Genomic DNA, 16,776 nt, shown 5'->3' with positions numbered 1-16,776 from the left:
GACAGTTTATTTCGGACATTTTTTATGAGATGAATACTTAATGCTGTATGATAGGCCTTTCAGGCCCAAACAAAGAGAGAAGAACATATGCATATTACCAGGAGTTCAACGTTGAACCATTTAAATAAAACATTATATAATGAGAGACAGTATTAATATTTGCACAAGACCTATCTGGTCAACATTATATGTGTAATGGAGAAAACAAATGATCATTGTTCCCCCCCAAAATCAGCAAAATCATTACATGCCTACAAGACCTCTGAATTGTATAATATCACATGTTAACTACAGCTTTCTGAAGTCTTGATTATCTTTTTGTTTCAGATAAATTATTTGTAGTTTTGTACATGTCATCAATTCCTCTATGGTTATATGCTCAGTGAACAAGAGTTTACACCTGTCAGATTAGATAAACCACACCCAGAGAATTCTTATCAACTTGTAGAGTTTAACTGCTCCTCCTGAGACATCTTCTGACCCTCACCACTACGTCTCCTAAAGACACCCGCTTTCCCCTCTACTGTGTCCCTAAGAACTTCTATTGCCCCCCTTGTACTGTTTCTCAGTTTCTCCAGTAATAAAAAATAAAAAATAAAATAATTTTTTTTTTGGTAGAAGGCGATAATAGGGAGAAGGTTTTTCATTCACATGCTTAGTATTCAAATGTATTGATCGCTTTGGAATAAGGCGTCTGCTAAATGCCAAAAATGTAAATGTAAATGTTGTAGAGTGAGTTCAGTGCTTGTATTATTACTGCACCTAATTATGTCCTCTGTGGTCTTTATGCAATACAGATTCTGGTCTTACAAGGAAATTAATGTACAGCAGGGGAGGCTAGTGGAGGTAGAAAACAGAGAATGGGCTCATGGTAATGCATGGAATGGGATGAGGAATGGTATCAAAAACATTACTTTATATTAAAAAACATTACAAACATGTTTGTTACCATTCCTCATTCCGTTCCATGCTCCTCATTCCATTCCATGGATTACAATGAGTCTGTCCTACGATGTCTACCTCCACCAGCCTCCCTTGGTGTACAGGAAAAGTATGAGTGTGTGGTTTCCCTTAGGCAATTTAATATGATAAAGTATGCTACAACAGCACAATACAAATTAATATAACTGATGAATATTTTACATGATATGTGTTATTAATATCCATGGATAGTCATCAAAATCCCGTTATAAAATTACAACAAAACAACAACGTTAGCAAAAAAGCAAATCCATTGTTCAACAAGAATTACATTTAAAAAGAAATATGAACAGGCTCAATACTGAAGTCAAATTTAAGGTTTAAATAAAACATCTCTTCCTTCTGTTACAGTAGATGCTCACTAGATTATAGTGGAGACTTGAGTTGTTCTCCAGCTGTGCTGTGTTGTGCACTGTTCACATTGACAGTAGATGCTTTTATAACACTAATAGAAGAGCTAACACTTGTCTTTGAAGAACATATTTTGTCAGTTATAATCAATCATTTTTCATTGAGAAGGAAATTCCTGTTTCTGTCTTTTTTCTAATGTGTCTCTTCTGCAGCTTGAAGGAGGCACAACTGAAGTGGCACTCACTTGACTTGGTGTCGTCCTTCTCTTACTTCGGTCAAAGCTCTTTACTAGGCTAATGTTCCCATTATTTTTTCCATTAAATTGGGCCTGACAGGGCCTTCCACTGTAACCTAGTGTCTTTTTTCTCTGCTCTCACCTGCCATCTCCGTCCATCAGACAATAACTTCACACCCTTTCATATTTTCTCACATCCCTCTGCCCATTATTCTCCCCAAATACTGTATATCCTCCTTCTTCCCTCTCTCTCTCTCTCTCTCTCTCTCTCTCTCTCTCTCTCTCTCTCTCTCTCTCTCTCTCTCTCTCTCTCTTGCACACACACACACACACACACACACACACACACACACAGTCACACAACCCTATGCATGTCTTACCTCCTTTTTGCAGGGTCTGCTGTGCCAGCCACAGGACCAGCGAAGTCTGAAGGAGCGCTCGTACCAGCATGATGGAGGATACCTGGTCCGGGAGAGAGGAAGACACACAGACAGACAAGGAGAGAGGAGAGACTGGCCGACTGGACAGGGGCACAGCACAACTAGACAGCCCCAGTGTTTGACCACGTCTTTTATATGATTCTCACTCTGATACCCACCCCCTGATCAGCCCTGCCCTCTACCCTGCAACTGGGCTTCACTGTACCCAAGCACCTGCCCCAACACCCTCCTTTCTCTGGGCAAGGCCAGGCAGACAGCCCCACCTCTGCCCGCCCAAAGACAAGACACACACACACACACACACACACACACACACACACACACACACACCAGGCGAGTGATCAAGGGGAGGGTAGCCTGAGCCAGTATATTAACACTGCAATGTGATGTGTGTGAGTGATGAGAATTCCCTGTCCAAGATGACATACTGCACTTTGCCTTGGTCCCTCCATAGTTCTCCCCTATATTCAACAACCACCACCCCCCCCCCCCCCTGCCCCCTTTCTCATCCACTCACATCCTGACCATTAGTAACCATAAGTGCCCCTTTCTCGCTAAATGAATGAATGAATGGTCTTTATTGTCATTGATATAGTACAGGTACCAAACAACGAAATTTGGGAGGGGGGGGCTCCCCTGGTGCTAGGGGAAAAAAAAAAAAAAAAAACAAGAAGGGAAAAGAGCTGGTTTACATAAATAAAGGCTATGTACACTATCCACTATACTATACTATACAAATAAAACACTGTGCTGTACTCTATGCTATGCTATACCTATTCTAACATTTCCTATCTCTGAACCTTATGTACCCGAGGGTTGTCATATTGCACATAGTGTTATTGCACATTCATTTAAAGTGTCGCAGTTTGCAGGTTTGAAATGTTCACAGTTGTGTTTCAGTGTTGCACTTGATTTCAATCTAGTAGCTGCCATCAAATTGTCTAGATTGTCCAGGGCCTAGAACCTAGGTCTTTGCTGTGTTCAGGGCCTGAATGGCCTGAATGGCCCTGGGGTAGAAGCTGATCTTCAGTCTGTTTGTCCTTGCGAACATGGTCCTGAACCGCCTGTCCGAGGGCAGCCGAGCAAAGTGTTCGTACCCAGGGTGGGATGGGTCTCTGGAGATCTTGGAGGCCTTCCTGAGGCAGCGTGACCTGCCAGCGTGACCCCTCCAGATCCTCATCTTAACCCCCCCACCCTAGACTCAGAGCCACACGGTCACGCCAGCACTGCATTAGGTCACAGTGGCCTAGCTGGAGACATTGATGGACACAGACAGACAAAGAGAAGAACAGAGAGACTGAAGGAGACTGAGGACTGGAAAGGACATTCTTGTCAGTGAGAAAAGCGATGAAGATGCTTCCCAGAGCAAACACATTCAGTGTGTCTTGTCTGACGTCTTCACCACTTACTGCACTGTTTACAGAGAGAAGCCTGGGGATGAGGGGGGAGGGATACACACCATAGACACACACACACACAGACACACATGCACACACATAGACACACACGTATACACACACGCACTCTGTCTCGCACACACAAACACATGCACACACACATACACAGCGCACACACATACTGTATACACACACACACATACTGTATACACACACACACACAAACACACTTTGAACACACCACACACATTTGCAGAACATATACACACTCATACACGACAACACACAATCCCTATACTCCACTGACAGTTCTGAAATGGATGGAGAAGTCGTGCCAGACAGAGAGAAACTGTTAAAGGGAGCTTTCACAGGTGGTATGAACTGAACTTGCTCTTTGTGTTCCAAACAAAACCACAGGGTTCGAGTGACAATTAAGGTCTTGTTTTTGCTAAACAGGCGTGACGTTATGCCTCCTAAAAATTAAGAGAGGGAAAAGAATGAGAACATGCAAACAGAACGTCCGACATTTACACAAACAACCCAGGAGAGAGAAAAAAGCATCGTAAATTGCTGGATAAATATGACGTCATTTCATAGAGTAGTTTCTCTGCCAAGTACTGTTCGTAGTGAATGAAAAACACACTAGTATAAATGTTTAATATGGTCAACCAGTTTGAAATATTCCTCATAGCCGCCTCCTCTATTAAAACCCTTATTTTGAGGATATTTCCATGATTTTTCTAAAGTGTCCCATGATCATCCTTCAAAATAGCCTGTCTAAACTCATTGGGCTCTTTGTAACGACAACTGCTGTTAGTTTTTCAGCTACGGCCATAAAAAAAGAGAAATTGGACAAGAACACTGTGGTCCTTTATTTGAGATTCACCCATCGAGTCCCACAGCATCCACTGTCTGCTTCACTTCCTGCAGGAGTGCTGCTGCCAATATGACCACCTGTTCACTTAAACCACCAAGAGTGTAGAACGAGAGATCAAACTAGATCAAAATGACACAATATCGCAATGTGCTGATACCCAAACTGTGTGTTCAGCACCCAATTTAGTCAACAACACTATATCTTTATACGAGGATTTGGACAAACCTTCGGACACGCCATCACATTGTCTTTCATTGTGGTGCTGACAATCAAAAACAGGTCTTGTTTCAAATCGGAACGTTACATTTTTGCCAATTTTATTTTTGTCATGTCCCGTTTTTTCATGACAATACCCAAGACCACTTCTACCGTGTGCTCATTCATTGGGAATGAATGACAACAGAATGCATTGATGAGAAGACTTATTCCAAGAGCTCTGGTTATTTTCAGAGAAAAGAACGAGGTAGAGGGAGGAAAAGAGAGGTGGAACAGACAGTGTTGGCTCATTGACTCAGAGGAAGTGAGAACAGGGGCTGCAATGTGTGGACAGACATCTGGACAGCAATGTCTGTGCGGTCAGTCAAACTGAAAACACCTTGCCTCACTGAACATACAAATGAGACTGGAACAGAGACAGGAAAAACACTACATACTATCGAGGGTCTTCATATTCTATCAGGTGGCAGCTGAACAGGTCCCCCATGAAAGTCTCCCCCATGCCAGTTGCTGTGTATGTGTGTGTGTGTGTGTGTGTGTGTGTGTGTGTGTGTGTGTGTGTGTGTGTGTCTGTGTCTGTGTCTGTAGGTCTGTGTGTGTGTGTGTGTGTGTGTGTGAGGAACCTGTGCCATCTAGAGAGGCCATCTACACTGACTGCCCCACTCCTAATAACGTAATAACCTCTTACTAACATTTTCAACCCAGGGAAATATGTGATGGTGTTGCACTGTGACATAACATGTAGGGTCATGTCTTCAGTGACATGTCGTGGCCTACCACCCACAGCACTGTGTTATTGCTGGTTTCATGCTCTTCCAGTCTTACACTGCAAACTCCTAAGTTGCTCTGGACACAGCTGGAGGGTCTCAATATTAGTGTTCAGCTCTGTGTAGCATATCCAAAATGGGGTTAGAACACAAAGAACCACAGAAAAACATGAAACACATGCTCATCTTTCTCTCTCTCTCTCTCTCTCTCTCTGTCTCATTCTCTCTCTCTCTCAGTAGCAGGTGTAATGGGCAAAGGATCTGGCTGAGCTAACAATAGTTCAGACTCAACAACTGTAACACATGCTCATTTCTCTCTCTCTCTCTCTCTCTTTCTCTTTATCTCTTTCTCTCTCTCTCTCTCTCTTTCTTGCTGAGCAGCAGGTGTAATGGGCAGGACAAAATAATGAGCTGTTCTAACAATAGTTACGACTCAAGGCGTGGTGGGGGGTGTAAGATGTCAGATCTGTTTACAATAAAGCACTGCTCCGGTCTGTTTCGGTCTGAAAATCACAGTATAAATTATGCTGTAACATGTCTGATACCCACTCACTGATGGACAACTCAAACAGTCACCAGCTGCAGAATCTATAGCTGCATTAGTAATGAATACAGAAGAAGCCTTGACAACAGTAAAAGCATGGAGACATACCGTGGAAGCTATGGTCTCAATACAAACAAAGGTAACATAACTGAGGTCGTCAAGAACACACAAGGCTCATCATGGACAGAGGTTGGTCAGAAAGAATGGACTGCAGTCAGGTCATCAGAACAGGAAGAGCCTCTATGAATCTGGTCATTTTGTCCTAGCTCAGCAGCCTTCAGTCACACCTGATTAAGCTAATCATGGGCTGCGTTCCTAAATTCGCTCTGGAATCTGATCAGCACTCATGGAATGCCTTTTGTCCAATCAAATTACTTGGTCCCTTTATGACGTTGAACCCAGTGTGCGTTCCGGTGCTCTCAGAGCGAATTTACGAACGCAGCCATGGTCTTGAAGATCAGTTGATTAGTTCAGTCAGGTGTGATAGCACTAGGTTGGGACAATCTGCAGCTAATTTGAAGCTTTTCATCTAACAGGAGCTCCACCATTACCCAGAATGACCTCTCCTCTGAGGACACGGAGGGTTGGGCTATTTGAACAGTTCTATGGAATCCTGATTGATGAAAGAGAGTGAAAGAGAGAGGGAGACGGCCACGTACAGACAGGACGGCCTGCCAAATCCCTGTTACTCTGGCCAACATCCCAGTGAGAGAGAATGGCCAAGAGTGTGGCCCAGTCCAGCAATGTACAATGTCCAGCCCCATAGGTCAGGCAAGAAGCAATGGTGAGGTCCATTAACACTGGACCATCAGTAGAACTATTACTGAGGCTCACTGAACCCGCTGACATATTGAGACAATCAATCTTACAGTAATGGGTTGGCATCCAAACATCATCTAATGATTAATGACACTTCACAGCCTCTGCATAGCCATTATTCCCTGTTCAAGAGAATGTTTTATTTACCATGCAATCAACTTGTCAGTCAATTGTTGGAATTTTGTATTTTTTGCTCTAGGCACAGGATCAGCCATCGTCGGTGCCCCTGGAGCAATTATGGGTTAAGTGCCTTGCTCAAGGGCACATGCAGCTCACTCCTGAAGTGGGGATCAAACCAGAGACCTTCTGAATCCTAGCTGGCCACTCTACCCTCTAGGCTACCGCCGCCCCCTAATGTGGTAGAATTCCATTCCGCTGCTTTCAAGCCATTCAACCACTGGTTGAAGTAACTGAGCCCTAGCCTACTGTAGGCCTACATATTATCACTAACAATTTAAATGTAGACGACTTTGAACTTTATTATCAATAGCAAAACCTGTCTCGTCATCATCACCAAAAAGGCAGTGCTATCAGCACAATTAGGCTCGAAGATGAGAGGCATAATCTCGAGTTGGAGTGATTATCTCATATAGTTTGACGGAGTTCAAGTTCACTCAAATTATATATATGTATATCTGCGTGATTTGAAATATGTATAAGTAAATAATATAATATAGTATATATAAATAAATATAAATATCATTCTAGCATGGACTTGGTGTCATATTTATATGTTTATAATATTATTATAGAGGAGGTTGTGGTCTTTAAAACTAAGCAAACTTGTAATGGTAAATCTTCCTTTGTTTTATAGCTATACCCGTTTGTTTAGAATATGTCACAAAATGAGCATTTAACTTTAACTAATTCTCAGTCATCTACAGAAGCATTCTAGAATTCTATTGGGGGCTAGAGGGTTAAGCGCATACATTTTTAAGGTAGGCAAAATGATTTGATTTACTTGCTTCATCAGGCCATATAATATACCACAAATATTTTCATAAGGTAAAAACAATGATCTGACAATAGACACAAAAGTGCCTTTCCATCCACAAATGCCTCAGTTTCCATGCGCCCTGTTGATCCGAGAGAGACAGCTTATGGAAGATTCCATTGTAAAGTAATGTCAGCCCTCGCACCGTTCTCCCCCCTCCCCTCCAAGTCCCCTGCTGACTGAGTCAGACAGTGACAATATTGATGGTGGATTCTCAGTACTAAAGGTTTGTTCAAGTGTCTACAGCCAGGGTTATCCCCAAAACACAGACGGGAAGGATCCCTTTCAAGCACAGGCACATAAAAAGACAGTGAAGGAGAGACACACATTACATTCTTCAGACTATGCTTTTATAGTAGCTCCTTACACCCTTTTAAGTCAACTGAGCGCTTCGTCCATTCCTTGGGTCTTGCATTGGAACTGAATGCAGGATTGTTAATGGCAATGACTTATGGGGCTTTCGATAAGGAGAACATCATTACAGCTCTGAACCCCTTGATTGATGTGAGGCGAGAGTCTCCTTTGATCTTCTGATACAACATGCTGTGAGTCTGACTGTCGTATACTGATTGACGACAGTGAGCGCTTTCAATGTCCACTGAAGTGTTCATTGAAGTGTCCATTGAAATGTCCATTAAACTGTCCATTGCCTCCTGTGCTGTCCATCTATTCTACTTCTCCACCTTCTCCTGAACATCCTCTAGTGTTGGGCATGTCCAATAATACTGTATAGCCTAACCGTGGTATTACCGTGGAAATACTGCCGGTATGATTTTAAATACCATAAGACCTACATTGTTTTGTGTTACTAAATCAGAATATGTTGGGGACTACTGTTCATACTGTAGTAAACACCAACAGTATCAGTGATGCTTTCAAATCATAGATTATCAGGGCATGGAAAAACATCACCCCATTTTGATGTTGTTCTGAGAGACCTAAGATCATAGTATCAAGTATTTTCAATGTTGCTAACCGATGTTGATAAGTTTGTTTTCCATTATTACTAGCTACGGTGGACAGAGGTGTAGAAATGAAGGAAAATAATAATAAACAACACAAACAATAAAAAAAAATATATTTGACCTGACCACTCGGAGAAAGGAGTAAAAGAATGGCCAGACCTGTGAAAATTGTGTTAGTAACAGTTAGATTTTAAAAAATCAATGATACCGGGGTATTACTGTATATTAAGGTATTTTGCCAAGAAGGTCATATGAAACTAGAGAGGTACAATTTCTGTGGAAATTGTGAAGTGTGCTTGCCATGAAACACCATCCAAGCTGCCCATCCCTATCTTAGACCTTATGGTTACCTACCATGGTAACCGGGTCTCAAGCCACTGTGTTAGCTAGCCAACAAACAAACAGCCAAAACGTAAAAACTATTAATGTTATGGCTTATATATTCAAATGTAGAGTGACAGTGTGAAGGGCTGAACATTTTGATGTAAGGTATGTGAATGTGGACATAAAACTGTAGGTGTGGCAGCAGTTTACAAAATGTGTGGACATTTTCAAAAAACCCACAGCCCCAGAGAACACTCTGTTCTGAAGATTCTACCATTCATTCCTATGGGCCAGATTTTGCCACAAAAACCTATATATATTTCATAAACTGTTTGCTAGAACCTTCCACAAAACTATAGCAACAAAATATGCAACGAGACGCACGTTTGACACCTTTCATGTCTACAGTACGTAGTGCAAAAACTGTGGGAGGAGTAGCCGTGTGAAATCTTTTCTTCTTTCTCTCCTTGCCTCTGTATCGCCACATCTACAGCAGTATATCTACCTTGTCCATCCTGTTTGCAATCTCCACTTTCCTAGAATTTCACATTCAGGTGTGTCTGTACAGAGACACTTTATCTTCCTCTTTCACTTATTTTCCCTCTTCCTACTAAACGACAGCCAGACTAGAGAGGCTAGAGAAGTATTCAAAAGTTTAACACGTTTAACATTATGGATGTTATGGTAACTTATACAAATGTTCTATTCTCTCAGATCCTGATATGCCCACTCCCAATCCATTTGCTACACTCCAAACATTAGGTAAAAAGACAAATTATCTTGTATCATCCAAGACAATGATGCCGAAAAATGCTTGAGTTTAGTTCAGGGCCATATAAAAAACAGACACTGCTTTTGACAGATTAGCTGTGCGAGGCGCCCACCATCAAATGCTCAGTATACTATGTTTTGAAGGACCATGTTGTAATGTTTGGATATGCAACTCGGTTGCTAGTGACCATCATCAATAACTTTCAGATAACAATGGTACTCACGCTAGGTATGTTACAGAGAATATAGATGTGAACATGGTTGCCTAGTTGTCATGTTTGGCAGAAAAAGAGAAGGTGAATCTGTAGTGACTTAATTTAGGATTGAGAAGTGGAGAGTTGAAGGACCCATAGGAAGGGTATAGGAATGATAGTCTGGCCAGTGTGTAGTCCCACAGGAGCTGGCTGGGCTTGCTTTGACCCCCGTCCAACGAGGCACAGGAATGCTATAACTTACGCAATGCCAGTCTTTGTCTTGGCATTTTGAAGGCATACAGTGTGTGTATGTGTGTGTGTGTGTGTGTGTGTGTGTGTGTGTGTGTGTGTGTGTGCATTGTACAGTGTTGAGTCTAGAATACTGCAGCGTGTGCCAGGTTTACATAAACAGGTGTGTGAGGGAATGCTGGGCCAGAAGAAGTATGAGTGATTGTGAGATTGAGTTAAAACGTCTTAAAAGAGTTGCTGTGTGTGTGTGTGTGTGTGTGTGTGTGTGTGTGTGTGTGTGTGTGTGTGTGTGTGTGTCTGTATCTGTGTCTGTGTGTGCCTGTATGCAAGTGCATGCCTTTGCTTGGTCTTTTAGCCTTGATGAGTGTGTACACACACATACTGTAACACATGGCGTGTGCCCACAATAACACAGGCCCAGACAGCCAGACTGCCTGCCTGCATGACTGACTCACCCAGGCAGACTGACAGGCTGACTTCACGCCTGGCTGTTGCTGCTGTTTGCACTGGAGCTGGAAGCGCCTCAGACAGAGACGGGAAACGCTCAACAAATAGTGTGAAAATAAAGGATTCACACTTATAAAAGGACAGCCTTGCCATAGAGGAAGCACACTCACAAAGAAAGACAGTCTTCTTTGAAATGGGTTTAGAAGACCTACAGTATATCCTAAATATTACTGTACTACTAGGCAAAAAGTTCCTGGCAAAAAGTTCCTGTTATATCATGGACATATTGCACCATCTTGTGGCCTACCCCTAAAACAGTAGCCTACCCCTATTCTGTATCATGAGGCTAATGCAAAATTATATATTTTTTTCCTTTTGACTGTTTTGGACATTTTGGACGTCCCTATAATGTGTTTCTCTTTACAGTTTTTTACGGTCGCTAAGTCTCAGTGTTCAATACTGAAGTCACAGAGTCACAACTCTTCATACGTTTCATACATGTCTCATACATGCATTACTAACATGCTTGTTGGCCAATCACTGCATTCATGTCTCAAAAGAAGCTCGTTCAACCATACACTGGCAACAAAGTTCACTCAGAAAGCATACGCAGTCATTCATAACATTCTGACTTACAAAACACTAACAACAGGGAGCATTACAGTTTGAATGATTTTCACAAGAATGAATATTTCATTATAAAAATGGTTTGATTTATAGTAATCATAGATGACTGTACAACTGTAAAGTATTAGGCAACAAGAATGAATCACAAATGCTGCAATTTGCTTCTATCCTTTAGTGTATTTTTTTTCAGTATCTTTGCAGAAAGTAAGTTACACTACATTTACTTCAAAGTACACTACATTTACTTGTGTAAAATGAAAAGGAAAATAAAGTGGAAGATGCAAAGTTCAAACAAAAAAGAAAAACAGACATTCCAGGGCTACAATACAATAGCAATCACACCAAAAATGTCTCACTCCTGAGGGTTTTGGTCCACCATCTCCTGTCTGCATCTGGTCACATCTAATGTCTTCCCTGGCAATGCATCTAGTCTATTTCATTTCATTGTATATATTCTGCTAATATTTTCTAGACATTTCAATATGATTACTGCAAATAGTGAAAATACCACCACTCATCCGTTATCAGACTTGCTGAGGTGCTAGAACTGAAGAGTATCAATAGAGTGCAAAATAACAGCATCTGCACACTCAAACACTGTGCAAAAAAACAGTTTATTGCGAGCTTTCTGTCATATATGATAGGAATATGATTACTGCAAAAATGCACCAAATCATTCTGTTTTGAACGTGTTCTTCAGAGTTTTGAACACAGTATGTTAACAATGAAAACATTTGTTGTATAGTGTTTTGCAGGTGGGGGAGTTTGAATGAGAGAAGTGTTATGGATTTTGGAGAACGTGGTCATTGAATGCATTTTGTATGAAAGCAATGCACAAATCACAGAGTAAGAGTCACAGTCTGGTCCACATGGACTTCTGCTTTGCTGACTGTATGAAGAGTTGTGACTCTGTGACTTCAGTATTGAACACTGTGACTTAGCGACCGTAAAAAAACTGTAATTAGACCCCTATACTTTCTTTTATTTATTTGTTTGTTTCTTTTTATTTTACTACTCAATCTTTTCAGTCTGTAAAGCGTCTTTGAGTGTCTAGAAAAGCGCTATATAAGTCTAATGTATTATTATTATTATGATAGATTTATATAAACACACACACACATATAAACACTCACACACAGGCACATAGGCAAATGCACACAAGCACGCACATGTACACACACACACACACACACACACACACACACACACATACCTCCTCATCCTCACCTACTGCATTTGCGTGTGGTTCTCCAGCTGCACAGCCGCGGAGAGGAAAGCGCTACAGAGAGTCGTGAGATCGGCCCAGAAGATCATCGGCGCCCCCTTCCCCTCTGGAAGAGCTGTACAACACACGCTGCCTCAGGAAGGCCTCCAAGATCTCCAGGGACCCATCCCACCCTGGGAACGAACACTTTGAACGAACACTTTGCTCAGGCAGGCGGTTCAGGACCATGTTCGCACGGACAAATAGACTGAAGCTCAGCTTCTACCCTAGGGCCATTCAGGCCCTGAACACAGCAAAGACCTAGAATCTAGGAACTGGACAATCTAGACAATTTGATGGCAGCTACTAGATTGTAAACATAAGTGCAATATTGAAATACAACTGTGAACATTTCAAACCTGCTAACTGCGACACTTTAAATGAATGTGCAAAAATACTATGTGCAATATGACAACCCTCGTGTACATAAGGTTCAGATACAGGAAAAAGTTAGGATATTTATAGCATAGCATAGAGTACAGCACAGTGTTTTATTGTATAGTATAGTAGTATAGTATAGTAGATAGTGTACATAGCCTTTTCCCTTTTTTATTTTACCCTTGGACCTCTTGTTTTTTAGTCTTTTTTACAAGCACCAGGGGAGCCCCTCCTCCTAAATTTCGTTGTATGGTACCTGTACTGTATAAATGACAATAAAGACCATTCATTCATTAAAAAAATACACCTCATTGGTCTCCAATGAAAAAAAAAGAATTCTGACTTTTATTCTGAAAAAAAAGGTTGAGACTTTTACTCTGAAATATTTTTTTTCAGAGTTTTATTCTGAAAAAGAAAATCTGACTTTTATTCTGAAAAACTATTTCTGAGTTTTATTCAGATTTTTTTTTCAGACTTTTATTCTGAAATAAAAAATCTGACTTTTATTCTGAAATAAAAAAAATCAAACTTTTATTCCGATTTGTTTTTGGGCTTTTATTCTGGAAAAAAAAGTTTAGACTTTTATTCTGAAAAAAATCCCATGTTCATAGACTTCATCGATAACCGCCATTTTTAAATACCACAACAGATTTCACTCTGTAAAAATGTCCAATCAAATTACTTGGTCGGAACTAACTGTTGTTTAAAAGTTCAACAATAAGTTCAATATAAGAGGGGGGGGGGGGGGAGTGGCAGCAGTGATATCAATGTTACCCTGTGACACATAGTGGGAGCTATTTCTGACCTGTATGAAGTCCAGCTGGACGAAATTCAAGACAGACTTCAGTAAATTAAAGGGACGAGGGCCAAGCTACGTAATGATTAGCAGACGCACCTCTCAGTCATACTGAACTTCCTATATGGTGTCATGCCTGGGGCTCAATAGAAAGAAAAATGTCAACAGAACAGAAAAGAGACATATTTTAATTCCTAATATGTATATAGTTTGTTGGTGCAACTATGTCACTATTAACTGTTGAAAGAAAAGACGTAATTTCACTCAGAAAAAGGCATGCTTTGGTTTTTCCCGCCAATTATGTTAGTCAATGAACTTCAATGACGCAGAAGGCCCTCTTAACGGGAGGCAATATGCATTTTTAATTTTTAGTCCACTCTCATGTTTGATCAATGTATTGGTAGTCTGGAGATAGAGGATACACTTGTTGAACAATCTAGTTGGTCTAACTCTATTCCAACACACAATGTATAGGCATAGGCCTACTCAAGTGCAAACACACACACACACACACACTTGCATTGCCTTCCATGTAAAAATGTCTCTACTACATGTAAACTAAATATTTAAAAATAACCCCTGTTTCTTCCTAATGTTCTCTATCTCCTCAACACAGATCTGCCCGCCTTTGCACTTGACCAAATATAAACTTCATGTTTCTTGGCAGACAGACAGATTGCAATGGGGAGGAGTCTCCCAATTCAGTTCAGCTCAGGTCAGACCGAAGGACAAACAGCATAAAGGTGGAGAAATAAAAAGTTAGAGAAACAAAGGACTTACCAATTTAAAGGAGACTACACTATCAACTGTACAGTAAGTATTTATATTTACTTCAAGTATTTAAATATATATATTTGTTAGTTTTTTAATTCTCTCATTTGAGATCACAAATAACAGATGTAGGCCTCAGGCATAATTCCTGTTTGTTTTTGTCTTGCTTTTCGTTTTATATGAAATCCACCAAAATGTATTAACATATGTTTGACTTGATCTAAGAAGAATTGGATACGTCATTTTCTGTCAGTGAATATGTATTTTAAGTAATTCTCATGGAGGTCACTGCAAAGTTATTGAACAACAAACACTCACCGAACACTTTATTAGGAACAATATACGAATCCTGGGTAGGGCTCTATATATATATAGATCCTTTGCTCTCAAAACAGCCTCAATTCTTCAGGGCATTGATTCCACAAGATGTTGGTAACATTCCTTTGAGATTCTAGTCCATGATTACATGATTGCATCATGCAATTCCTGAAGATTTTTCAGGTGCACTTTCAAGCTGTGAATCTCCCGTTCTACAACATCCCAAAGGTGTCTATTGGATTCAGATCTGGTGCCTGGGAAGGCCACTGAAGAACACTGAACTCACTGTCATGTTCATGAAACCAGTTTAAGATGACTTTTGTTTTGTGACATGGTGCATTATCATGCTGGAAGTAGCCATTAGAAGATAGGGACATTGTGGACATGAAGGGATACACATGGTGAGCAACAATACTCAAATAGGCTGTGGCATTCAAGTGATGGTTGATTGCTATTAATGGGCCCAAGGTGTGCCAAGAAAACATTCCCCAGACCATTACACCACCTCCATGAATGAGAAGGTGTACAGGTGTACCTAATAAAGTGTTCAGTGAGTGTATATGACAAATTGTTAAAACTCACACACAAACACACTCTCTTCCCCTGTACATTTCTGAGAGTTCTTTCTTTTTGTCAAGGGATGTCTCCTCCTGCGATGGCGGCCCGTCGGGTGTTCGCAGCTGCTTCACACGCAAGCCATGAAGGCGGAGGTCAGTGTGAAATGGCTCTCATTGTTTCTCTCATTATCTCTGCCGTACAGCCTGTGCTAACCATGCATATATAGTTGGAGTTTTGGGTTTAATATTAACTGTGGTGTTTAGAGAGTTGGCAGCCTACCTCCACATTCATGTCATGTTTGTCCAGGGCTGCACTATAATGCCAGCCAAGTTAAATGCGTTATCGATGTCTGTCTTACTATCGTTGTGGTGCTTTTTCCCTGCTGTTCTGAATGTCAGTGCAAGAGACAAGGAACCATGTTTGTGTATAATGATGTTGTAGCTCTGCTGTACCCTTTATTGTGAGTCCAGACTGATCTGCTATATACTATCACTTTGTGTTTCAATTCCACAGCAAAGACCTGGAAGATCCTGTCATTTGTGTTGGCCTTACCTGGTGTGGCCGTTTGCATGGCAAATGTCTACATGAAGATGCAGGCGCACAACCATGAGAATCCTGAGTTTGTGGCCTACCCACACCTGTTCATCCGCACCAAGGTGAGACAGAAGGTGGCAAATGCACTTGAACGCCCTTATGCGCTTGTGGAGATCTGAGATTAGTTCATTATGGTAATGAACTATACTTTTATAGGCCAGATTGAGATTTTGCATTTGGCTTTCACCTGCTCAGTCCTCTTAGGTCCACACAAGTGCATTGGAGGTAGGGGTAAATGGTTGATTTGGGGTTTAGGAATTGGGTTTATCATTTAATGGGGAAAGATAACAAAGCAACATCCTGTGAGTGGGCATTGGGAGTTGTTGATGTGGTACACCCAAGTCTGCCACTCTCCCTTTATTTCAATGCTATATATGCTGTATAAGTATATAAATCTTATCTTAAATAAATGTCTGTCTATGAATGTGAGCTACCTTATCCAATCTATCTAAAACACAATATCATTGAATATCTCTCTCTCTCTCTCTCTCTCTCAGAAATTTCCATGGGGTGATGGAAACCACTCTCTCTTCCACAACTCTCACACTAATGCTCTCCCTGATGGCTATGAGGGAGGTCACCACTGAGAGGAGCACTCCTAAACGTCCATGCTGAGCTGCGTTCCCAATACTGGCGGCTTCAAACTGAATAGCCAATCTGCACTGTATCTGGCTTAATGATGCTGCCCCAGGGAACAATATGCACTTCCACTGTGTGGTCAGATAGAAATAAACCTCGACTTTCCACTGTGTGAGACTTGAGTGGCATTTGTTGTGTTTAACTTGCACTATATTGTCTAGTAGGATAAATAAGAATGGTTCAAATGTGAGGAAATTAAAACACAAAAACATGAATGTTTAAGCAGATTTATTGAGGAGCCTGATTCTACGAGAGAATTG

At 41.1% G+C, this 16,776-nt stretch overlaps 1 protein-coding gene across 1 annotated transcript; it reads left to right on the top strand.

Moving 5' to 3' along the window:
* Positions 1-14,320: 14,320 nt before the first annotated feature.
* cox6a2 (cytochrome c oxidase subunit 6A2) lies at positions 14,321-16,626 on the top strand. Its single transcript, XM_080524424.1, has 4 exons — positions 14,321-14,449; positions 15,364-15,435; positions 15,797-15,939; positions 16,375-16,626. The coding sequence occupies exons 2-4, from the start codon at positions 15,366-15,368 to the stop codon at positions 16,462-16,464; spliced, it is 303 nt and encodes a 100-aa protein (XP_080380550.1). The 5' UTR covers positions 14,321-14,449; positions 15,364-15,365; the 3' UTR covers positions 16,465-16,626.
* The last annotated feature ends 150 nt before the right edge of the window (positions 16,627-16,776 follow it).

Source organism: Nansenia antarctica, assembly GCF_963989245.1.
Source record: "Nansenia antarctica genome assembly, chromosome: 2".
Taxonomy (NCBI): Eukaryota; Metazoa; Chordata; class Actinopteri; order Argentiniformes; family Microstomatidae; genus Nansenia; species Nansenia antarctica.
Note: the sequence above shows the minus strand (reverse complement) of the source record. Positions and strands in the feature narration are given on the sequence as shown.

Bases quoted from the DNA above. Each gene is read 5' to 3' on its own strand.
- cox6a2 (XM_080524424.1), top strand. From the start codon at position 15,366: ATGTCTCCTCCTGCGATGGCGGCCCGTCGGGTGTTCGCAGCTGCTTCA. The intron at 15,436-15,796 runs GTCAGTGTGAAA...TCAATTCCACAG, and splicing joins CGCAAGCCATGAAGGCGGAG to CAAAGACCTGGAAGATCCTG. The intron at 15,940-16,374 runs GTGAGACAGAAG...TCTCTCTCTCAG, and splicing joins ACCTGTTCATCCGCACCAAG to AAATTTCCATGGGGTGATGG.